The sequence below is a fragment of the Lepisma saccharinum genome, chromosome 9 (assembly GCF_977018435.1).
Source record: "Lepisma saccharinum chromosome 9, izLepSacc3.1, whole genome shotgun sequence".
In the NCBI taxonomy this organism is placed as follows: domain Eukaryota; kingdom Metazoa; phylum Arthropoda; class Insecta; order Zygentoma; family Lepismatidae; genus Lepisma; species Lepisma saccharinum.
In genome coordinates, this window is record NC_139237.1 from 25,363,772 (window position 1) to 25,389,425 (window position 25,654).

At 40.4% G+C, this 25,654-nt stretch overlaps 1 protein-coding gene across 1 annotated transcript; it reads left to right on the forward strand.

Annotated features, from left to right (window-relative positions):
- Nucleotides 1-5,935: 5,935 nt before the first annotated feature.
- On the forward strand, nt 5,936-6,403 carry LOC145992354 (uncharacterized). The gene has a single exon (XM_083128734.1). The coding sequence runs from the start codon at nt 5,936-5,938 to the stop codon at nt 6,401-6,403; it is 468 nt and encodes a 155-aa protein (XP_082984860.1).
- The last annotated feature ends 19,251 nt before the right edge of the window (nt 6,404-25,654 follow it).

Here is a 25,654-nt window from a genome sequence, read left to right on the forward strand (position 1 = left end):
ATCCTACACCGTTTTCGTCAGATCTTCAAATGTTTACCCCATTGCAAGTGCCCGAGAGGGGATCAATCGTGTTGCTCTATCCACGCGATCCGGTGTCGTGTTATGCAAAAAGCTATATAAATGTGTGCTGCTGCATCTTTCTCTCAGTGCCGTCGAGACAGCTACAGTGAAAACATCATGGAGGCTGTTAGGGATTCTACAATGGAAAAACACGACAAACTAGTGAAACGCATGACCCGTCAGGATGATGCTTCCAAACGTAAAACTCGCAAACAAGTGCAACCCCTCAAAATCGAAACTGTCCCTATCAAGAACGAACCGATGGACGAGGGAATAGATGTGACTACAGACTGTGATTTCATAAAACGGCGTAGGGAGATCGGCTTTTCTCCAGATACAATCGAATGTCCTGGACTACACAACGTAGAGGCATGTTTAGATCTCTATCTTGCTAACACATATTTTCTGAACAAGGAAAAAAACAAGTTCGTAGCAATAGGATTCGAAAAGCGATCCCCTTTCAATTTGGTGTGGGAGTTTTCGCAACAGGGGAGATCACCCGTACGCATCGATTCTAAGCAGATTAGAGAACTGTGGGCTTTGAAATCTGACTTACTGAATTACGTCGAAACAGGTCGTCGATTCAATTACTTGGTTACGGGAAATATCACCATCAGTGGTGTAAATTTTTTCGGGAAACGTTGTATCTCGATGTATCAGCATCATTCATCCGATGCTTTTATTTTCACAGCCTCTGAACTACACTTATTTTTGTGTAACCTTTTTTGGCCTCTGCAGAAATTAAAGAACGAACGTTATCATAAATTGCAACCCGAAATGGAGGCCTTTGTATATTGTATCAAGAACAATATGGTTTCAGAAAAAAAAGAAGTGCCCAATTTAGTGAACTATTTTTATATTCTTTGGTACAACGAACTGATGATTGAAATATATCTTGAGAACAATCATGGACAGACATTGACATTGTAAATAAGCTCTGTTACTTTCATGTATCTGATGTTGTAAATGAACCATTGTTCTTTCTGTGTATTGTTATTTTATGTATTGTAATATAACCCTTCAGGTATTGTAAACCTTTCATATTCAATTGTAAATACAACATTTGTGTTATTCTATGTATTGTAAACCTATATTCATATTATCGATTGAAAATAAAACATTTGTATATTTTAAAAAACTCTTTTATTTCTTGTACTTATTACAATAGAAACTGTACATCTTCCAGACATTTTCAACTGCACAGGTTTTTTTACATTTTTACATTTGCTATGTTCTTTGCATCTTCCTGAAGTTTTTTTCACACTATTCAATTTTGGACATTCAAGTTCTTCGATGTTACGTACGGATATTTTACCCATACCTTTTTCTCCAAGTAATTTTTCAAACCATTTCACTTTCTCCGTACCTTTGACGTACACTGTTTGATTCACAAGCACGACATATAATAAATCTCCTAATTTCTCATACGGTAGCCATCCATCTCCCCAGTTGAGGCCGTGTTTGTTGGCACGGAGCCAGTAATTCACTCGGCGATACTTTTCACTCAAAAAGCGTAAACCATATGGAGATTTCACTAAACAGTCAAATGCATTGTCAAAAGGAAATTTTAAAATTCCGACTTCTTTCCACACAAATTCTCCTCCTGCTCCTCGAAGACCTTGAACGTCCAAAAAACAGACATCCATTTTGGGCATCAGGTGAAAACTGTCAACGTATCTTCAATGCTACCCCGGCATACGGCGCACTTGTCCAATTGGGAAGCACAGGATCTGCAGGAAACAAAATGTCGACACGGGAGAATTACAACACTGCTAGGATTCTGAAAACATATTTTGCACACAGAATCCACACTAGGTTTATCGGACGTTTTCTCAGGAGTCTCTATACTGTCGCAATACTTGCAGCTCTTGGAGTTACGATGTAACGCCGCAACACTCTGTATAAAAGGACACTGGGGTACCAACATGTAATGTCCTAGAATCGGGAAATCTTTGGATGTCCAATCGCAAAGTCCGTACGAACAATGAAAACATAATACTCTGTCGCTAAAGCCTGAATAGTAAAATCCTGCAGTCACTAATTCTTCCGGAGTCTGACGTAATCCTATAGGCCACTTTCTGTATGTTCTGTATCTCGAATTCACTGATACGTAATTGATAACGTACGGCTCGGCGTGAGTCCAGCAGACGTGGTGAGTAAACACTCTCATACGTCATAAAAGGTAAAGTAATCGGATAATGTATGTGACGGCGTCCCAGGTATCGGTGATAAAGGAACAACCTGAAGATCGTCGGGGAACAGACGTCTGCGGACGCCGAAACCTTCTGCAGGAACCACAGGGAAACAGGGATGACCTTCTAATTTACGTAACAAAGGACGATCACAGCCAGAACACCACAAGGAATTTCTGTCTGCCAGCAATGAAAGCCACTCTTTCACTCTCTGCTTCAAAGCTTCACCGATCTTGTCCTCTTCCTTCCTGCGACGTATTTCGCACATACACCTGTGACCTGGAAATCCTGTTCTCTCGTCCGCTCTTCTTTTCCTCTCTTCTATCTCCTTCAACGTCTCGCAGTGATGATGGACTCTTTTTCCTAATCCGTCGAACAGGTAACATCCACACCAGGGAGATTCAGGTATCGCTACATACATAAACGGGAAATAACTCAACACCCGATGCAGGGCCGTTGGATCGTTGTCCAGGTCGCCGCAAGATCGAACAAGTTCCCAGAACTCCTCGTAGCTAACCTCGTAGAAATTCACACCATTATCAGACGGTCTTGTACCGCACACATCCATCCTCACATGATACTATTATCCTGTATCCCTTCTATTTATACCTTCTTTTTTCTACGTCACGATTTCAGTTAAACATACTTCAAACAGTCACCCTGGAAGGTTAAACCTAAAACATGCTAGGACATGTTTTTTCAGACCACACCCAATTCCAGGAATTTCAAACTCATCAACGGCCGCCCGAGAAAAACACCACCTTCCCCGGAATGACTCATCAACGCCATCTCTCTTCAAACAACAAACACACGTACCCAATTTCCCAGAATTTCAGAATCATCAACGCCATCTGTCTTCAGACAACAAAAACACGTACCCAAATTCTCAGAATTTCAGGAATGCAAAAGGAATTACCATTCCAAACCCATTACCCAAACCACATCCATTAATTCTCACAAAATTTCCTCGAAACAACACTCAACAAACCCCATTTTCCAAGAAAAGGCACTTAACATTCACCGCACCACTTAAAAGCCTCATCAACGCCATCTGTTTTCAGACACCGGAAATTCCGAGAATCTCCCCAACCCTAATTCCCAGAATTTCAGAATCATCAACGCCATCTGTTTTCAGACGCCGCGGGAAAAACCCGAATACTTTTCCTCCTCCCCAACAACCTATCAAAACGCTCCTCACAAAATTAAGCCCCGCCCATTTTAAAACATCCCACCAATCAGAATCATCCTCACAATTAAGCCCCGCCCATTTTATGACGTCATCGCGCAAAACAATACCCCTTGCTTGCCCAAACAACTACATCATCAATTGATCTTTGATCGATCTTTTCCAATCAATTGATTTATCGGACTCAACGCGGTACAATAACTACTATTAACATTGTGTGCCGGAACCATCTCAGTATGTGTGTTTGTTCATTTCTTCTCATCAGGCATCAAACATCTATGTACCAGAAGTGGTTTTACGAAGGCGTTACATAAACATGCACGGAATGAACAATCCACTCGACAACGCGAGATTCAAACTGTGTGCTGCGAAATGGACGCAGACAGTTCACGAATATTTCTCTCCCATTCGAGCCTGAACACCTCTAACGTGTCTTGTCCTCCCATGTTTGCAGCTCTTATAAAAGCCGAAACCTACCAAATTGTTCATATTCAGGCCTAAGCACTAAGTCTTCAAAATTGTCTGCTGAGTGTGTGTCGAACAAAGTAGATTTAAACATAAGTATTTATTTATGCCATGAAATGCACGGACTACATACACAAAATTTGGTCCTGGCACATCCAAATCATCACTCAAAACTCCAATGCTCAGCCCGATACTGCCGAAATATTCACTTTAGAGAGAGAGAGAGACCTCCGATCTCTACGTCTTTTGACCCGAACTACTCGCAGCACTACTCAACGTTCCGCTGTAATCAATGTCTGTAGCTTTGGGACCGAACTGGAACTAGTAGTAGACTTCGTTACTTTACGGTATTTAGTCCATTTCATTTTCGAATCACTAGATCTTATAAAGCAACCAATGGACACTGACTGATCACTAATCGACTGCATGAATTGTCATACTTACCTCAGATGTCTCCACCTATTCTGTTGTACAGATCAACAGGGAAATTGAAGCCGCGTATTAATATCCTCATTATATTCCAGAACGTTCCGCATATAAAACGATTCGTAAATATTGCCAGTAGTTCGACTCCTCTTTTTCAAGAACGTCCAGAGATTAAAAAGTTACAATGAATCCGAATCGCCCGACCTGTGGCGCTACCTTTGTTGGGCAGCTTCCAAATGCTGGCAAGTCTCTACATAGTGTCCAAGTTCGCTACGACAACACCGAAAGCGTAAAAGAAGTTTACTTGCAATATTATCAACAACAGGGTTATAGAACATTCTCCGTCTTGCCTTGATTAGTATTTCTCTCCTAAAATTATCGTCACATTATTCAAGAAGACAGAAACCTAATTTTATCTTGTGTAAACTGAAAAATTTGCTGAGAGAGGGGGCTCGAGACACCTGATGCTCACCTTGGAAATGCAATATTAACAATAACAGGGTTATAGAACGTTCTCCGTCTCGCGTCGATAATTACGTATATATCTCAAATTATTATCACATTATTCAAGAAGCCAAAAATCTACGTAATTTTATCTAGTGTAAATAAAACAATTTCCTAAAGGGGGGGAGGGCTCGATAATTCACGACAAATGCGGACAGTTACATATGCGGACAGGGGAAATTCCGCGTCAAAAGCGGACAGAGGAGGGGGGAGAGGTAAGAGCGGAGACGATACTCAAATTTCACCTAAGACATACGCGGACAACACCTGCACATGCCAAGGTCACAAACAACTTGCTCGCGTATTCGCGAGGATCAGTCAGTTGTAGACACAACTTCAATTGCAATGGAAGTTATCAACACTAACAAGGGGAAGCCATCAGCACATTACATGGGATATGCTTATAGGAAACATCGTGAAAATACAAAAGGAGTTATTTCCTGGGCATGCCTGAAATAAAAATTTCGGAACTGTAAAGGAAGAATGAAACGTTCTGGTAATATCGTTTTGGAAACCACCGATCATCAGTTTGGACTGCCGGAAGAAGCTCAATTGGATGTCAAGAAACAAATTTTCAAGGTACGTTGTACAATCAGTATTTATCGATTTATTTTCAAGTTTTCAAAGAGTAGATTAATTGTTGTTCAGGACGGGATCATTTGTGTGTTTTATCATGGTCTCTTCTGACAATTACAAGTTTTTTAAAAAAAACTGTACCTTGTAATATTATATTATAATATATAATATTGTAATATTATATGTCATATATTTGCAGGCAAAGAAGAGAGCACGGGAGGAATCCACCCCCATGTCGCAAATCTGTGCTGAAGAAATTGTTGATCTGCATAATAGAGGTTACGACTTCGTTACTGAAATTCCATCACCTCTCCACATTAGGAGAACCTTGCAGAGGAACAGATGCGCTGCTAGAGGTAACCAGAAGGAACCGACAACGCGCGACGAAGTTGTTCTTGAAGATGAATGTTTGAGAATGTCTGATGGCAGCAGCTTTCTTTTGAGTGATGATTCCTCGGATTAAAGGATTTTAATTTTCAGTGGCGAGAAAGGTAGAGAAAGTCTGTAGCAATCGACGGCATTTTCCATGGATGGAACGTTCAAGAGCTGCAGCAAGCAATTTGAACAGATCTATACAATACATGCGGACTTCGAAAGTACGCATGAAGAAACAAACGTTTATCCAGTGGCGTTTGCCCTTTTGCCGAACAAGAGAAAGGAAACTTACGTCCGTATGTTTCATCTTATCTTGGAAGTCATTCCTGAGTGGAAGCCACTGAAGATCAATATTGACTTCGAATCAGCAGCAATATCGGCTATTCGACAAGTATTCCATCTCACAGATATCAATGGTTGCCACTTCCATATGAAGAAATGCTTGAGGAGGAAAGTGCAGGAACTAGGACTCGGCACTGACTACCGCGAAGATCAAGACGTCAGTGTTCACGTTAGGATGTGTGCAGCCCTAGCCTTTCTACGGCCAGAACACGTAGAAGAAGGTTTCGTCGAGATTCACTCCACAGCTCCGTGTAATGATAACACTGGGGAACAGTGAAATTGCGGCACATTGTTTGAGAGCTAATTTAGGGCAATTTCATGCTGCTGAATAATGATATAATAATATATTTCCTGAATTGGCTCTAATTTATGAAATAAATGCAACTAAACAAAAATGGCGGAAACATAAGACATACATATAAATGAACTTCCAATAACAATTTAATATTTCTTTTTGTGATTACAATCATTATTATAAAAATAAATTTATATAGGCCTATGATCAAAATAATTAAGAAAATATGTACACAATGAAGTAACAAACTATGTGGAACGTTTTCTATACGATTTCCTGCTGTATTGCTTTTTAGGACAATCCCTCTGTAAGCTCCAACAGTAGTCGGCCATCATGTGGCGATCCCACCGTCCCTGGTACCTTTCTTCCATTATCCTTATATCCTGATGGAACCTTTCTCCCCGTTCTTCACTAAAATCACCAACGTTCTCAGGGAATCTGTCAATGTGGCTATGTAGAAAATGTATCTTCACACTCATATTAGCTCGCAATTTCTCAAAATTTTTCAACGTATTTCCAACTATATCGGGGTACTTTTCCGCTCTGTGATTCCCCAAAAAGTTTTTGACGACGAACACAAAGCTCAGCCAGGCCTCAGATTCGATGTAAGACATGTAAGTTGTAAAATTGGCATCATTTATAAGTGTACGAATTTGTGGTGGTCCGTCAAAGATTCCTGCCTTCAATTTTTCAATACTTAGTCCTGGAAAAGTGTGGCATATATATTTGAAACAATCAACACTTGTATCTAAGGCCTTGACAAACTGTTTTATCAACCCAAGTTTAATATGCAGTGGCGGAAGGATGATTTTGTCCGTATCTATCAGCAGTTCATGAATGATATTAGCTTTTCCCACTAATATTTTCCCTTGGGGGCCAAACTCTTATCGTCCAATGCTTTTCTCTAGCACGACTATCCCACAATGATAGCAAATAGGGATATTTTGTGTACCCACTTTGCTGTCCTAGTAAAAAAAAACACCATCTTCAAATCCACACACACGAGCCACTTATGCTCAGCATATTCATTTTTTTTCGAAAACCATTTTTATGTTTTGGTATTCTTCCTTAAGGTTTGTTGAGTGTCCGATATATTGCCTAGCAATGCTTCATAAGTTGCCTAGCAACAATTTACAACTAACTAAATAAATTTCTTATAGGAATTTCAGCACATTATCAAATTTTGATATTACCGAGAAAAGCGTTGAGTAATTTTACCTCCTACATTTTCCATGGTGTGTTTATTTTTATAACTGGAGTCAATTCAACTGAACCAATCATACAATTGGCAATCACAGTTGTTTTGTGTGCTGAAACTGTTATTAAACTTTATGCCGCAAAATAAAATCTTATTTTTGTTCCCCAGTGTAATCTCACGAATTTTTTTGACTATTTTGTCGATCAATGGGTAGAAAATGCAGATATACCTATATCGCTTTGGACATGTTATGAAGGGAGACACAGAACTACCAATGCTGTAGAGGGTTGGCACAACAAAATTAACAATTTTTTTCATTCAAAACCTAAAGTAAAAGACGTCGTTCAGTGTTTGAAGACAGAAGCTTAGGCAACAAATTATATGTACATGGGAATTTAATTGGTCATGGATGGCAAGAAGAGGAAGAGAAAGTACGTTAAGCTGGATGACAGGATTGGAAGAATTGTTGCAAGGTACGAGCAAACAGGCGACATCAGATCATGATTGAAAGCAATTTCTTATATTCATAAACTAGATGTGTGAAAAACAGACTTTGAAGTGACGAAACATTTTATGATGAATTTGTAAATAGTTCATTATTTTATTGACGAAACAATTTTGTGTTGAATATGACGAGGCAAAATGCTGATTTTAAACACAACAAAATGTTTGTCAGTATAATGGTAATCATTTTGTCCGTCGTTGTTGTTGTTGTTGAGTTGGTGTTTTAAGTCCACTTTATGCACAGTAAGGCTAATCGAGACTGGACCTACAGTTTAAAGTGGGATTCGAACCACTTGTGCCTCCACCGGGTATTGAACCCGGGACCCCTTGAATACAAGGCGACGACGCTACCACTGCGCCATCTGGGAGGCCCTCATTTTGTCTGTCGAAAGCCAGGAAAAAGTGTTATGGGAATCAGTTAACATAAACCTGTGCAACATTGGCACAGGTGTTGTCTGCTTATGTCGCATGTTAAAATTTGAGTGACATTAAGATCTTTCCCCTGCGGCCCTATAGCGAAGCATTGTCCGCTTTTGTCGCGGAATTTCCTCTTGTCCGCATATGTCGCTTGTCGCAATTGTCGCGACTCCGGGCTCGAACCCCAGATCCCCACGTTTGATACGTGCTATTAATAGGGTTATAGAACATTCTGCGTCTTGTCTCGATAATTATGCCCCTCCTTAAATTATCGTCACATTATTCAAGAAGTCAAAAACCTAATTTTATCAGTGTAAGCTGAAAAATTTCCTTGGGGAGCGGAGAGGCCTCGAGCCACCTGATGCCTACTTTGGATACGCGCTATTAACAATAACAGGCTTATAGAACATTTTTTGTCTTGCCTACATAATTATTTCTCTCCTTGAATTAACGTCACATTATTTTACTTGACACCACAAGAAACAAAACAATCTCATTCATCGGAGGGGCTCGAGCCACCTAAGCCTTCCCCGTTGGATACGTGCCTGGGAAGCAGTCACGTTTATTACACCCTTACATTTCCATACAACATTAAATAGTTGTGCTTTTAGATCTCGCACAATGCCTTTTTTCACAAAAATGGGCAATCCCGCATTTTTTATATCAATCAAGCAGTGATAATTTAGATTTCTTCCGTTAGTTTTCTGATAATATTTTTCACAGCTTTCCATAGCATTTAGGCATGATTTCAGTTTACAAGAACAAAATAATCTTATTTCAAAACATAGAGCAAAAATAAATTCAACGTGCATAAGTTAAAACTCCCTTAAATTGGAAGCCTGGAGAGAACAAAACAGGGGTTCCTTCGTAACACGATTACTAAAATCCATTTTACACATTTGAATCAACTTTGTGATAAATTGATTAGAAAGGATGAATCTTAACAGTAAAAGTTGTAACGTTTAACCTGCTACTGCATTTTAGAAAATATTCGTTGTCAAATATCTCAATATTTGCATAAGGAACCAGCCTTTTCCGTGCCGAGCGTTTCGACGATGACGTAATGCATCCACGGACAACTGCCCATACGATCTGCGCCGCCGAACGAGCAACCCCTGGGTTTATCCATATTCTGGGCCACAGCTGAATCTTGCACCCGGCAGCTTTAAAGCAATTCATATCAACGCGCAAAGTATTCTCGCTCACTTCCTAGAAGTAGAAAATATAATTGAAATAGACAAAGACGTGCATGCCTTTCTGGTCTCGGAAACGAGGTTGAAGGAGAGTCTTTCAGACGATGTGGTGCATCTTCCGGGAATTCCTTTATTTAGGAAAGACAGAATCGGAAAGAGGGGAGGTGGAGTGGCAATTTATTTGCGCGAGGACATCCCTGCCAAAATTCTCTCAAAGTCGGCCGATGCCTATGACGGTTCATCGGAATATATAATCCTCGGTATCAGTATCTGTCAATAAAAGCTCCTCTTGTCGCTAGTCTATCGTCCATCTTGCACTCGCCTTGATAACTTCTAGAACGACGTTGCAAACTTTCTACCAAAATATTCACACACGATCGTTCTGGGAGATATGAATACCGACTTATGCAGCAAAAAAAAAAAAGGTTATAGAATTCAGTGATACGTTCTCTGCTTTAAATCTTTCCATATGCCATTTAAATCCAGCCTACCACACGGCCACTTCCGACTCATGGCTTGACGTGATCTTGGTTTCTGACGAAAATCGTGTAACGCGCCATGGCCAAATACCAGTACCTGGAATTTCCTACCACGATTTAATTTAGTGTCCTATTATCTTCGCGTTCCTAGATATAAAGCAAAGCAAGTATCATATAAACACTTGAAAAACCTTAACGAAGCCCGCATAAATGAAGACGCTGCCCTTGTACCATGGCATTTAATCAGTATGTTACCTACATGGATGGGCAAGTTTTATTGTTAAATACCTTTACCCTCCAATTGTACAATAAACATGCTCCAGTCAGGAAGTAGCGAGTTTCTTTTCAATCTTACAGCAGAAATTTATTTTACTTCTTATGGTCGTTTGCAAATATAAAATTCCTATTTTAAACTTCATATGTCACTCTTAAATTTGATGTTCTATAAAGTTTGTTGTCTCCTTATGATAAGTTGTACTACGTTAATGTGTTTGGCAACATTGTCGTTGCTATGGTTATAAAGAAAACAGTCAAGTATTCGATGTAACAGTTCTGAAGTTTTGAAAACAAAAAGGTTTTATCAAAACGCGATTTGCTGCGTTTGCATTTATGCTAATATTGAGGTAATTTAGATATGTAATCAGCCCACAGAAGTTTGGCTTCGATTTCGCGAATTGTGAAATGTATTTTTCATTTAATAACACTAAATGAATAATTTTTCATCCACGACAACAGCATAAAAATTGCGTATCATTCTAAAGAATGATGCGATCTGAACCAGTCGTTGTGCAATTAATTGCTGAGTGAGGTAAGTTACTCATCATTCATCCTCTGATGAGAGCACTAGTCATTGGCATGACGAGTTAACGCTTGGCAATGCGAAAGGTACAAATAAAATTAAGGAACTAAACTGCAGAAAAGACAATGGTCACTCGTTGGGTTTTGTGAACCTTTGAACCTGAATCATGGCTGGGTGTTAGGATAATTACCTGTAAATCTGATGAATTGTGATGAATAGAATATACGAAGTCCTCTGTTGGCTTCTCAATTTTTTGACCAGAGCGTCGTCTCACTTCTGCCCTACCGCTCTCCTAACCTCTTCTCGATTCTCAACTCCAAACCAAAAGTCCGTCACCTCTCAGCTTGTCTCACCTCTATATCCCGGCCATGGAGCTCTTCCTCCATGCCGAATCGTGTTTTTAATTGCCACTATGCAAACCGCTGACTAAATAGACAAAAGAAACTACCTGTTTCCTGAATGGCTCAGGAGGTTTACATAGCACAACACTGCGCATTGATTACATGCCTCAGAGGCTGAGGCAACTGAGAGAAACAAGTGAATGCCCTGGTCAACGTGAAGCATTCAGAGAGGCTTTTAAAATTAAACATATAATCTTAGGAAATGATACGATTGGTGGCCAGTAAAGTGGAACGATTTTATAGTTCGAATAATGTGTACTGTGAATTAGTTGCAATGTCTATGTTTTGTTTTATTCTGTCTGTACTCGTAAGTGTGTTTACATTAAAACAATGCAATCTTCAGGAAGTAATTATAATATTCGATCCAGAACTATCATATCTGTAAATTCCATACCGAACAATGAATATATGAACAGCCATGTGTCATTACAGCTTTTTAAATGTTGCCAAGGTTCAAGAAATGAAAGATTGATCTTTTCTAAAAAAATGTGAATTTTGGTTCCTCATAGAATGTGCAGGACTGACCGAAAAACACTGGAATTTGTATGAAGATAACGAGGGGTACCAGTTTAATTTTTATGCGTTCAGGGAGGAAGTTTCTTGAGCCGATAGAGTGAATACAATGAACCGAAAGCTCTTCTAGATACCAAGTTAACGTAATTTAAAAAGTTTAAATCATTTTAATTAGATTACATATATATTTTGGATTCAAATAAAACACTCAAGTTAAGTTTTATAAGTTTATTTATATTAATAAACAAATATAGAATATATCAGATTTACATATATGAAAAGTACTCTACCAAAGACCAAAACTCACATAGGGATTACGATTTAGCCGCTGCTGAAATTCTTTCATGAGGCATTTGTGGTAACAGAGAATTTTTTTCCACTGTTCAATGTTGAGCGTGACTCCACCAGAGATGTTTTTGATTTCCACTTTTATGTTTTCTCCACTGCCCTCGAAGGTGAAGTAAAGTTCTCCTATAATGTTTATAGATCTGAATCTGTCTTCTCGTTTGGGGAATTTGTTCTTGTAAGTGTCGAAGATCTCATCTGATCTGTAGATGCATGATGGGTACTCTTCTCTATTTAGGACAATGTAATTTTTTTATGTTTAAAAATCAATTTAGTGTCTGTGAAAGTACCTCGAATAATGATATCCATGTTGTCATCGATTATGAATCTGCCTTCTGGTTTTATGTTGTTCATTTGGTGGGTGCCTCTGATAGACTGCAATGCTTACAGTGTTTCTGTTTTGTATCAATATTATTTTTTTAAAAAAATATGCAACTAGTTCTACAAAAGGAACCGAAATTATCGACAATTTCTGGATCATAACTAAAATTCAGTTTGCCTTTTACATATCCATTATTTACAGACCAACACTAACTAGACTTCGATTTATATAAATGTAGCAAGAACTATGATTGTCTATATTTCTGAGAATCCAACTATATTAGGATTATATTTTAAACTGATACAAAACCAAAGTTTTCTATGGAAGTATATTTATATTGACTGGATTATTTAACAGATCAAACAGAAAGAAGGCAAAATCTACTAAACGTAGCTGATTGCATGAAAATAACTAGGTATGAACTGAATCTATGTATAGAGGGTCACTTCGCTCATCTGCGAAGGGACGCATATGTGGAAGGTAGAACCTCAACGGGCTCCACCAAGGCATTGGAGACTCGAAGCAGATGTTTTGGCGGATGAACCGAAGTAGGGTCATAGGTGCTAGGACCAATTTGGTCATTGCTAATTAAATGAGTAACCAATTTGGCCAACTCCCAAAATTAATTTACATTGGTTATAACTAACTAAATTTGAAGAAAAATTATAATCTCTTTGACTGTAAACATATTTTATATTTATGCTGCACAAGATCCGATGACAAAATTAAAAATGGTAACCGCCCAGACAGGGAATCGAACCCTGGACATATAGGTTAAAAGCCTAATGCTATACCAACTAAGCTATCTGGGCACAAGGTATTATTTTCTTGAAAAGTTAGTTATGTTAAGAAATATTATTTTAAGAACACTTTTGGTCTGGGTCGACAAAGAAGGAGACAACATTTCCAAAATTTTACAGACTGAATGTATTTTACCACTATAGAGGCCGATACTATATGTAATTCGAAACGCTAGAGTTCAGTTAGCTATCAAAATTGAGGTTACAAAGTACAATATGTTGAATATTTTGTGTTTGACGAGCTTAACAAGTTACACTATAACTAGTTACGGACAAATAATGCTAAAGCTCTCAGATTTACTGTGAACTCACCAACTACTAGCCAAGTTTTAGTATCATTTTTTCTTGCCTATAGTACAAATGTATATTATAATTTGACAAAATGTACTAGTATTTAATTCATAAAGTTAGGTAAAAACAGTATTTTTTTTAAAAAAAACAGCTCATATTCTCTTTTATATGTAAAACCTTTTACGTACATATATCGTTCACCAATGCAGATTTATGTTTCACTTTTTCGTAATAGTATTCAATATATATATATATATATATACAGGGTGATTCTAAAGGTATAGTACAAACGAAAACCACAGATACCTCCCATGAAATAGATACGAAAGTTCCCCTTCCACATTGCCGAGAGATGCCTCCGTGAGGAGCTAGAGAACGCCTAAAACGTGTGAAAATGAATTTCACACCTCTGTACATCCATTACCAGTGAAGATAGAAAGGCGGAACAAACGACGTCAAAAAAAACACCAATGTCGCCCATCCGAAAAACACTAGGCGGCAGCTGCGCAACGCATGCGCAACGCATGCGCATGGGGTTCCACAAAGGAAATAGGAGTGTCCCGCAAGACAAGTGAAGGGAAAGAGTAGCGACCGAGAACGGTAAACATGAAGTAACAATTGCACAGCGGGAAACAAACACATGCAGCGCGTGGGGACTCCCCAAACACAGTGGGGAGACACCGCAGCAAGAACAAAGCACGGTGCAACAAAAGAGAAAGAGGACCGGACGGGGAATGGTACCTGTCAAGGAGACAACAAATGCGGGACGAGGGATTCCCCGTAGCAGCACCGAGGGGATGTCACACAGAGGTCGTGCGCCATCAGGACAAACACAGCAACTACGGGCACAGGAGGGTTATTGCCACGCAAAGGTGCACTTATAGATAGGAATAGTACGTAGTACGTAGTCGTACACCGGACTGACTTTGTTACAAAAGTTGCTCAAATTGACGACCACCACATTCACATTCAATGCAGGCATTGCAGCGTCGCAGGAAATTCTGGCGAACCCTATCAAAAATCCCTGGCATGGGACACACCTCGGCCGATGCTGCAAGTATCCGCGCTACCAATGTTTCCTTGTCAGGCACCGGGGTCTCGTAGACGAGTGTTTTCACATGGCCCCATGAGAAGAAATCCATTGGTGTGAGGTCAGGCGAACGGGCGGGCCAGGGGACGGGGCCCTCTCTGCCGATCCAGCGCTGTGGGTAGGTACGGTGCAAAAGGGTTCGCACTGTGCCATCAAAATGTGCAGGCGCTCCATCCAATTGAAACCACATAGGATGTCGCACGTTGAGGGGTACATCTTCTAGCAGCTCTGGAAGGACTGATGCAAGAAAGGTGCGATAGAGGCGGCCATTTAAACGTGGTGGCAGCAGGTATGGACCGATAATCTGTTCATCGATGATTCCTGCCCAGATATTCACTGCAAACTGGGTCTGATGGTGCACCTCGACTGCTGCATGTGGATTTTCATAATCCCACACATGGCTGTTTCGGCAATTGAAGATGCCCTCACGGGTGAATGTTGCCTCGTCCGTGAAAAGCACATGGCGCAAAAAACGGGGATCGTCGGTACAAAACTGCAACAGTCGTTGACAGAATTCCACACGTCGTGGGTAATCCCCAGCCTGCAACGCGTGGACTCGCTGTGGATGATAGGAATACAGCAGATCATCATGAAGGACACGCCACACTGTCGACTGTGATACTCCCACTGCACGTGCAATGCTACGGGTGCTAGTGGACGGTGTGTCGTCCACGCGAGCAAGTACGTCCTCCTCGACCGCCGCGGTGCGCAAATGTCTTGGGTGACCGACATGATGGCCTGCACGTAACACACCCGATTCACCAAGGGTACGGTACACGTTCGAAAACAACCTGCCGTCGGGTTGTCGCCTCTCCGGATACCGCCCGCGATAAAGGCGTGCAGCTGCTCGGCCATTGCCATCTGCAAGGCCGTAGACAAAATGCATGTCCCTCAGTTCTACAAATGTGTAGCGTTCCATGGTACGGTGAGGATAGTGCCAATTATGGAATACTGTACTGCAGTGCACAGGTGGCACACACACACACACTGGTCACAACGGCTTCGAAACAACGTACTCAATTGTCGTACGTCAAGCACACCACCACCGCAGCGGCTCTTTCACTGACACGCTCCCTGACGCTGCACTTCCAATCAGCCCACACGTCCGAACGGCGCTGTGGTACAATCAGCTGACGTTCCTGAGCCACCCGTGCCTGTGTTCTTCACTACCTGAACACTGCCGTCAGGTGGGGCCATGTACTCTGGGGCCTTGTCATCGTGGAACACATGTAGCGTCCTCCATTCTTGCCCCATTCACCCACAACACGTACTTCGTCCGTCTTGCTCGAGCCGACGGGGAGCACTACGTACGATCGTGTGGTGTTTGTGTACACTAATGTGGGGTAACCCAGCAGTTGAACAGACGTGAATACCCCCACGTAGCTTCATTACACGATTGCCCCACGCAGTTTATCTGTCAAGCCTTGCTCGGCCCGGTCTCACACCCACGCGGCAGTGTGCGGCTGCGGTGGTGTGAGGCCACGCTTGGTTTCGGAGCGGAAGGCTGCGGCCGAGGAGGGACTCGAGTTGTTCGGCTGGAGTTGCGCTCGGAAGCAAGCAGCCGCGTCAGGTCTGGGAACGGTGGACCTGGTGATCGGAATGGAAACATTCCGACCTCGTCCATGAGTGTCGTCCACCGTACGGAGTGGTGGGGTCCGTACGACACTCCAGCAGCCTTTCGCCCGCTCCCACCCAGCGATGTGCCTCCGGCTTCATTTCTAAGAGGCTGATTGGGCCCCATCACGACGTTTGTTACAACGTCAGTACGGGGTACGTGGTCCTATCTGTACGTGCACTTTTCATTAGCAATAACCTCCTGTGCCCGTAGTTGCTGTGTTTGTCCTGCTGGCGCACGACCTCTGTGTGACATCCCCTCGGTGCTTCTACGGGGAATCCCTCGTCCCGCATTTGTTGTCTCCTTGGCAGGTACCATTCCCCGTCCGGTCCTCTTTCTCTTTTGTTGCACCGTGCTTTGTTCTTGCTGCGGTGTCTCCCCACTGTGTTTTGGGGACTCCCCTTGCGCTGCACCGCCATTTCTGCCCCAAACCATGTACGCGTCTGTAGCCTGTCGAGTGTCACGGACCACTTTGCTTGCATTCTCGGTGTGTTTTTACATCCTATGTCGTCCTCCCGTGGTTCTGCAACCTCGCACTACTATTCTCGACTGCACTGATTCAGTCATGGTGTTTGTTTCCCGCTGTGCAATTGTTACTTCATGCTTCATATCTTCTTTTCTCCCTACCGTTGTCGATCGCTACCCTTTCCCTTCACTTGTCTTGCGGGACACTCCTATTTCCTTTGTGGAACACCATGCGCATGCGTTGCGCAGCTGCCGCCTAGTGTTTTTCGGATGGGCGACTTAGGTGTTCTTTTTGACTTCGTTTGTTCCGCCTTTCTATCTTCACTGGTACTGGCTGTACAGAGGTGTGAAGTTCATTTTCACACGTTTTCGGCGTTGTCTAACTCCTCACGGAGGCATCTCTCGGCAAAGTGGAAGGGGAACTTTCGTCTCTATTTCATGGGATGTATCTGTGGTTTTCGTTTGTACTATACCTTTAGAATCACCCTGTATATATATATATATATATAATGTTTTGCTGGATTTTTCTTGATATCTAAGAATAGTGAATTGTCATTGTAAATGTATGTTAACTTGTGCGAAATCAGTAATACGTCAGGATGATGAAAGAAAACCTTCGTAAGCACTGCTACATTAAATAAGTTGAAGTGAGCCAGAAGAGTAATAAAATTCCGGAAGCATATTTGCAGTCTAAAGCTCTTCTTATTTATGCAAGCGATTTTTGTTGCATTTTGCAGTCCGAAGACATCCAACAAAAATCAATTCCATACGAGTGTCATGCATTCAATTTCTGTCGCATGTTGTAGTAAGATACTTGTCTTGTGGTGATATTCGACAAAAATCGTATGTATCAATGGAGCCTATTTGTTTCCATGTCCCTTCAGTTTGTCCAACAAAATGCCTTACTACGACGTCCAACAACTATCGGATGGCGCTACCCGTTCCCATCCCTTCCATCTGCTAACAGTTCTGTCCCCTTACTACTCCCATACGGACAAGAAAAAATATGATAATTCAATGAATTTCAAAAAATATTTAGAGGCTTAACACATTTTTCTGCCCCTCCGGAAATCTCTATCTCTCTCTCTCTCTCTCTCTCTCTCTCTCTCTCTCTATCTCTCTCCTCCTGCCATCACTGGTTTCTTGCGCCGTAGTTCTGTTGTGCATAAAAGGGTCAAAAGTTGAGGCCGAAACGTAGCAACGAGATTTCTTGTTCAAGTGCAGAGTTCAACCTCAAATTCCCTGACTTTTCCCGGTTTTCCAGGTCTGTCGCCACCCTGTATTCGGGACCTATATTTGAATTTGGTGTGGCGAAAAATTGACACACAAAACACAGCCGCCATAATGTTTTTTTTTATAAAGATATTTTTTTTCCACAGATAGATCTATAGATCTAGATCTAATCGGGATCAATATTTGAATTTGGTGTGGCGAAAATTAATTGGTAAAACAGTAAATAATACAAACACCTGGCAGTGGTTTCAGTGAATGCGTGACAAAGGATTTAACCCGGCTCTACTTGTTGTAGGTCCAGATGCCCTTGAATGATTCCGGCTCATTGTATACCCAAGTTCAATGATTACGAAATATACCTTTTGTTTTCTTAGAATCTCCGTTTCTCACTGAACCCCTCCACTGGAGGCAATGCATATATAAGCTTGGTTACTGTGAGCAAAATAAATCTATTACAACTCAGACAGGATTCGTTTGAATCTTCACTTCTTTGGCGATGGAGAAAAACACGATCACGTTTTCAGCTGCCTGAGGCAATCACGATACACCTGTTCTCCTGCCTTTGTTGCGAAATGTTCGTTTCCACCTTTAAAATCGTCATTTCTCAATATCTCCCAAGCACACCTAACTTTACCTCCAGTTTAGGTAAACTTATAACAATTATATTAATTAGAGAAGTGGGTTAAAAATATGTATTGTATTTTTGCTTTTATGTTTAATATGTAAAATCTTTTTATTAAATACCGGGTTCGATTCCCGAGGTTGTCAAAATTGGATATTTCATTCCATCTGTTTAAAAGTCCCGATTAGATTTTGTACACAGAGATAAGAACAATATAGATAATTGTTAAATATAAAATGGTTAATGCTGATGTTTTTAATCAAACGGTTCCGGGTTCGATTCACTATGTTGCCAAAATTGGATACTTAATTCTAATATTCGGAATCTACACAACAAGACCTTTCAATATAATATATAGAAGGGGGTTTACGGCCAAAATTAAAAGAGTTGAAATTTGGTACATGCAAGGCCAGGGCTGTACAGGGAGTGGTCCAAGATCTCTCACCTGAAGTGATGCAAAGGGCTCATTTGTTTAAAAGTCCCGATTAGCATTTGTGCACAAAGAGGAAATTAACAAAAGTGTAAATAAGGTGTAAAAAGTTTCCCCGGTTCGATTTTCAATGTTGTCAAATTGCTTAATAAATATTTTCTCTTTTTTAAAAAAAGAAATATGTTATCTGTCCCGATTAGCATCTATCCACAAACAGATATTCAAAAACAAAACAAGATGGCTGACTATGTTATTGTGTATCGAAAAGTTTCCAGGCTCGCTTCTTTTCAATTAACGACCGACAAACTCTCATGATTTCCAGGAACTACTAAAAAATAAAAAAAATAAAAAAATTTTTAAGCATTAAACATGTTTTCCGCTCTACTTCCTTTCTAGCCATAGTGAAGGACCATATTCCTGATTTTTCATGAGTAAAAGAGAGCGCCATATTGCCCCCTTGACTTTCTGGGCACACCACTGGTTCCAATAGCAATACGCTATTGCAGTATCATAGGGAAACGGCTGCTCCCAAGATTTCATTGTCTTTTTTGGGAAGGGGAACTTAGGTTTAGGCCCACGTCTTTCATTTGATCTGTTTTCTGTCCCTTTTTCCCATTTCATCCCTTCCGTCTGTCTTCTCTCTATACGTATTTCCTTCGTAAGTGCTTCCGCCGCATTCTTTCTGTTTGTGCATGACTATAAATCAGAAAGGGGGGTGCAAGGGAGGAAGAGGGGGAAATATCAGGAGTGCGAACTGTGGAACCTTGTTTATGATTGCGCGCGCGTGTGCGAGTATCTCGCCAAGGTTGCTAGCTGCTGCGCTTTTAATATCACCGAATGGAGGCTCCGAATGTTAGCGATACGATCTGAAAAAAGGCAAGGTCGAATCCCAGAGGCAAGCAATAAATATAATTACTCCATTCCACATCGATGATCTTGAACCAGGAATAAGACAAAAAAACGCGTAATGCACAGGTGGAACGGAATTGTGTGAAAACGTAGATTCATCTTCTCACGTCGTTTGTGCGCCACTAAACATCTTTTCCGCATTCCCCACCCCTCAAATGGTAGCAATTGCTATTGGTCCCAAACATAGGTCCCGATTAGTCTATCTGTGAGAAAATAGTACATTTATAAAACATTATGGCGCCTGTGTTTTGAGTGCAGTGGCCGCGGCGGCGGAGTAGCGGTTGTGGGCGAAATACATACTACTTTAAATATAAAATTGTTAAAGCTGAAGATTTTTAATTAAATGGTTCCGGGTTCGATTCCCGAGGTTGTCAAAATTGGATATTTAATTACATCTGTTTTTAAAGTCCCGATTAGATTTTGTACACAGAGAAGGACAATATAGATAATAGTTAAATATAAAATGGTTAATGCTGAAGTTTTTAATGAAATGGTTCCAGGTTCGAATATCCAAGTTTGGCAAAATTGGATATTTAGTTCCATTTGTTTAAAAGTACCGATTAGCTTTTGTGCACACAATGTAGGTAAATTTGAAAACTTGAAAAACCTGTCCGGAAAATTTTCCTAATTAACCTACAGTGAAAGTAATCGTATATTCGGAATCTGCACAAGAAGAACTTTCAATAGAATATATGGAAGGGGAGTCTACGGCAAAAATTAAAAACCAGAACATGGCGGCCAAGATGGCTGTCCTATTGTCAAGACGACATGAGAAGATAATTAATTGTATAATATTACGATGTTTTTTATCAAACGGTTCCGGGTTCGATTCCCAAGTTTGACAAGATTGGGTATTTAATTCCATTTGTTTAAAAGTCCCGATTAGCTTTTGTGCACAAAGAGGAAATGAACTAAAGAGGAAATAGGATGTAAAAGTTAATGCTGAGATCAAGAGATCCCAGGTTCGATTCCCAATGTTGTCAAATTGCTTAATAATTATTTTATCTTTTTTTTATAAAAAAGTGTGTTATCGGTCCCGGTTAGCATTTATGCACGAACAGAAATTCAAAAGCAAAGGAATATGGCTGAAATTTTTTTTGTTTATTCATACAACCCCAAATGGAGTCTTTTGTATATTGTATCAAAAAAAATATGGTTTCAGAAAGAAAAGAAGTACCCGATTTAATGAGCTATTTCTATGCTCTTTGGTACAACTAATTGATGATTTAAATATATCTTCAGAACAATCTTGGTCACCCATTGACATTGTAAATAAGTTCTGTTACTTTTATGTATTTGATGTTGTCAATTATCCATTTGTATTTCATATCGAACATGAGCCATTGTTATTTTGTGTATTGTAAATCAACCAATGTTATTTTATCTATTGTAAACCTTCCATATTATCAATTGTAAAATAACTATTCTGATGTTGTAAACCTATATTAAAGATTGTAAATAAAACATTTGTATATTTTCAAAAAAAAAAAATATTTCTTGTACTTATTATAATATAAACTGTATATGTTCCAGACATTTTCAACTGCACAGGTCTTTTTTTACATTTTCACATTTGGTATGTTCTTTGCATCTTCCTGAAGTCTTTGTCACACTATCCTATTTTGGACATTCAAGTTCTTCGATCTTACGTACGGAAATTTTACCCATACGTTTTTCTCCAAGTAATATTTCCAAACATTTTACTTTCTCCGTACCTTTGACGTACACTTCCTGATTCACAAGCACAAAATATAAAAAGTCTCCTAATTTCTCATACGGTAGCCACCCATCTCCCCAGCCGAGACCGTGTTTCTTGGCACGGAGCCAGTAATTCACTCGGCGATACTTTTCACTCAAAAAGTATAAACCATATGGAGATTTCACTAAACAGTCAAACGCATTGTCGAAACGAAATTTTAAAATTCCGACTTCTTTCCACACAAATTCTCCTTCTGCTACTCGAAGACCCTGAACGTCCAAAAAACAAGCTTCCATTTTGTTCAACAGGTGAAAACAATGTATCTTCAATGCTGCCTCAGCACACGGCACACTTGTCCAATTGAGAAGCACAATATCCGCATGAAACGAAATGTCGACATGGAAGAATTACAACACTGCATGGATTCTCAAAACATATTTTGCACACTGTCACAGAATCCACACTAGGTTTATCGGACGTTTGAGGTTCTACACTGTCGCAATACTTGCAACTCTTTGAGTTACGATGTAACGCCTCAACACTCTGTATAAAAGGACAATGGGGTATCAACAGGTAATGTCCTAGAATCGGACAATCTTTGGATGTCCAATCGCAAAGTCCATACGAATAATGAAAGCACAACACCCTGTCGCTAAAGCCTGAATAGTAAAATCCTGCAGTAACTAATTCTTCCGGAGTCTGACGCAATCATATAGACCACTTTCTGTACGTTCTGTATCTCGAATTCACTGATAGGTAATTGATGACATACGGTTCAGGGCGAGTCCAGCAATCGTGGTAAGTAAACACTCTCATACGAAGTAAAAACGAAAACAATCGGATACTTACGTGATGGCGTCCTTGGTATCGGTGATAAACGTACAGCCAGAATATCCTCAGGATCGTCGGGGAACAGCCGTCTGCGAACACCGAAATCTTCGGGAGGAACCACAGGGAAACAAGGATGTCCTGCCAATTTACGTAACAATTGACGATCACAGCCAGAACACCACAAGGAATTTCTGTCTGCCAACAAAGAAATCCCCTCTTTCACTCTCTCCTTCAAAGCTTCGCCGATCTTGTCCTCTTCCTTCCTGCCACGTAGTTCGCACATAAACCCTTGACTTGGAAATCCTGTTCTCCGCTCTTCTATTCCTCTCTTCTATCTCCTTCAACGTCTCGCAGTGCTTATCAACTCCTTTTCCTAATTCGTTGAACATGTAACATCCACACCAGGGAGATTCAGGTATCGCTACATACATAAACGGGAAATAACTCAGCAGCCGATGCAGAGCTGTTCGATCGTTGTCCAGATCACCGCAAGATCGAATAAGTTCCCAGAACTCCTCGTAGCTGCTCTCGAAAAAATTCACTCCATTATCAGACAGTCTTGTACCGCAGAAATCCATCCTCACATATTCCTATTATCTTGTGTCCCTTCTATTTATACCTTCTTTGTTTCTACATCACTTTCCGTTAGACATATTTAAGCAATTTGACATCTACCCATTTCAAATACACCGCTCAACAGTTCCGAGAATTTCATAACAGTTCCCTTATCTTCTCAACCGTCATTTTTTTCAATTAACGACCGACAAAACTCTCACGGTTTCCAGGAACTACTAAAATAAGAAAAAAGAACAACGTTTTACACATTAAGAATGTTTTCAGCTCCTCCACCCCTGAAAACATACTCACACCCACTTCCAAGAATTTCAACTCATTAAAGTCACAGGAAACACGCACATTCAAAACAAATATGTATCAGGCTTTCTCGGCGCCCTTTTCTTATTGTTCTTCCTCCTCTTTCACATCCTACACAGGAAACATCTTTCACACGTCTTCTCCACTCAAGGTCAACATGTTTAACGTGATTCCCCCATCTCTCTTTTCTCATAAAGCAATTGCTCTACCGACCACTCTTCCACCTCCCCCATTCCAGTCTCCCACATCAAAGCCAAAACCACACCCACAATTCCAGGAATTTAGACTCATAAAAATCACTATAAAACACGAACATTTAACTATGCCCTCAGGGCACAAAACCTGGAATACGGCGGTGTGTTACTACTGCAACTCACCATCGTGAGGTAATTGGGTTGAAACCGGTTGAAGATCTCCACACCTCTAGGTAAGATTGTGGGAAGGAGGTTGGCAGTCGGGCTATAGACCAAGGCCCTTCCAGTGCTGTAGAGCTATGGGTTATGTAAAAATTTCCAACATGTTTTAAAATTCGTTTTCCATTTGATTTGTTTTGAAGATACATTCATGTTTGTCCAAGGTTAAAACCTCGGACCTGTGGCCTCGAAAAGCATTATCCTTACCACTCCGAAGACCGGGGAAAATATATTTGTATTAATTTCATTAGGAGAGATGACTTCCGTTTGTAGAACATCACGTAACTAGTGAGAAACACTTAATATGCGCAAACTAATGACCAAATTACTAGCAAAGAAGTGAACGCGTGTAAAAGATACATTTTTCTCCCCAAGGTAAATCACCTCGATCACTTACAAACCTGTAAAAATTCCTCCCCGCAATAACAGGATAAAGCCATATGTTTTGTTTTAATTGAATTTTCATCTCTGTTATAAAATCATCGGCCAGATGTGAGCTTAAATAGGAATTAATTTATTCGATAGCGATTCAAGAAAGCAGGGGTATTTACATTCCCCTGTCACTTACAACCAAACAGACAAAACACCCTGGTAACAAATTGAATATTTTTTTTAAATATACACGTACATGTGAGATGTAACTAATATTTCGGAATATATTAAATATGACTGCCCTCCACAGAATATTCGCCCCCTCTCGCAGATACGCCTCTCTCTCTTTAATAATAATAATAACCATACCAGATTCTACTTCACAGATTGCAGTTTCACGGATATGGCTAATTATTATTTTACCTAAGTATATATCCAAAATTTACACTGACACTTGTCCAGGCTTTCAAATGTCATCTATCTTTCAAGAAACTGACATTTTTCTTATTTAACGTCGCTTATCTCTGCCACTCTTACCCAGTCGCAAGGATAAAAATGAACGTTCGTTGGGTGAGATTTGTGAAAGTCACTCTCAATAGACACACCTATGTCCAAGCTAAGACTCGAACCCAGAATCTTCGACGACGAGATCGTGAAGAGACAATAATAAACATATTGTAACAAGATCGAGAGGTGAAATGCTGTTTTCGAACTGCCACTAGCTCATCTAAGAGATTACGTGTGTTCGCGAACGCACAAGCACACAAAAACACCAGATAGACACATTTGTCACGGTCATATAGAAATCTTAACTTGCACAGATACACATAGATTCATTCCCGTGTTGCATTTGTAAAGCAGCGCTACTTTTCCTAGTATGGTGACATTACAGTGAAATGATCCTGTAATAACTGTGGATCAGTAACGATTAATAGATCTGCATGAAGTTGTTTTCAGTTTTAAAAAATGGTGTTATTCTTGATGTATTGTTTCCGGCACGCATTTAAAAAAATCAGAACACATTCTCGGGCGGGCAGCACACGCAAAATCAAATGTATATAGGCTATGTGAACATATCTGCAAACGCATTATTATGTATTTGTATTTTTTGTTTTAGAGAGTCACTTTTCTACCACTTCTAGCTAACGCGATGATCAGTATGGAAAATAATTAGATGAAATTAACGAATATATCTGAAAACATCTATGCTCAGGCCGTGAATAGAAACCAAGAACTTCGGTGGCAAGATCTTAAATCGACTTCGTAATGCATTCAGCTATCGAAGGGAAGTCCATGCTTCCCAGTGAATGTCAGCGAATTTAAACACCACCTTCTCTCCTCCTGTTGGTTGTGTCGATCGTGGTCATTCACATTCTAGTCTGAAACGTGTTCAAGCGATTCGCAGGTGGCCAATGTGAG

Excerpts from the sequence above, each read along its gene's own strand:
- LOC145992354 (XM_083128734.1), top strand. The coding sequence starts at position 5,936 with ATGGATGGAACGTTCAAGAGCTGCAGCAAGCAATTTGAACAGATCTAT.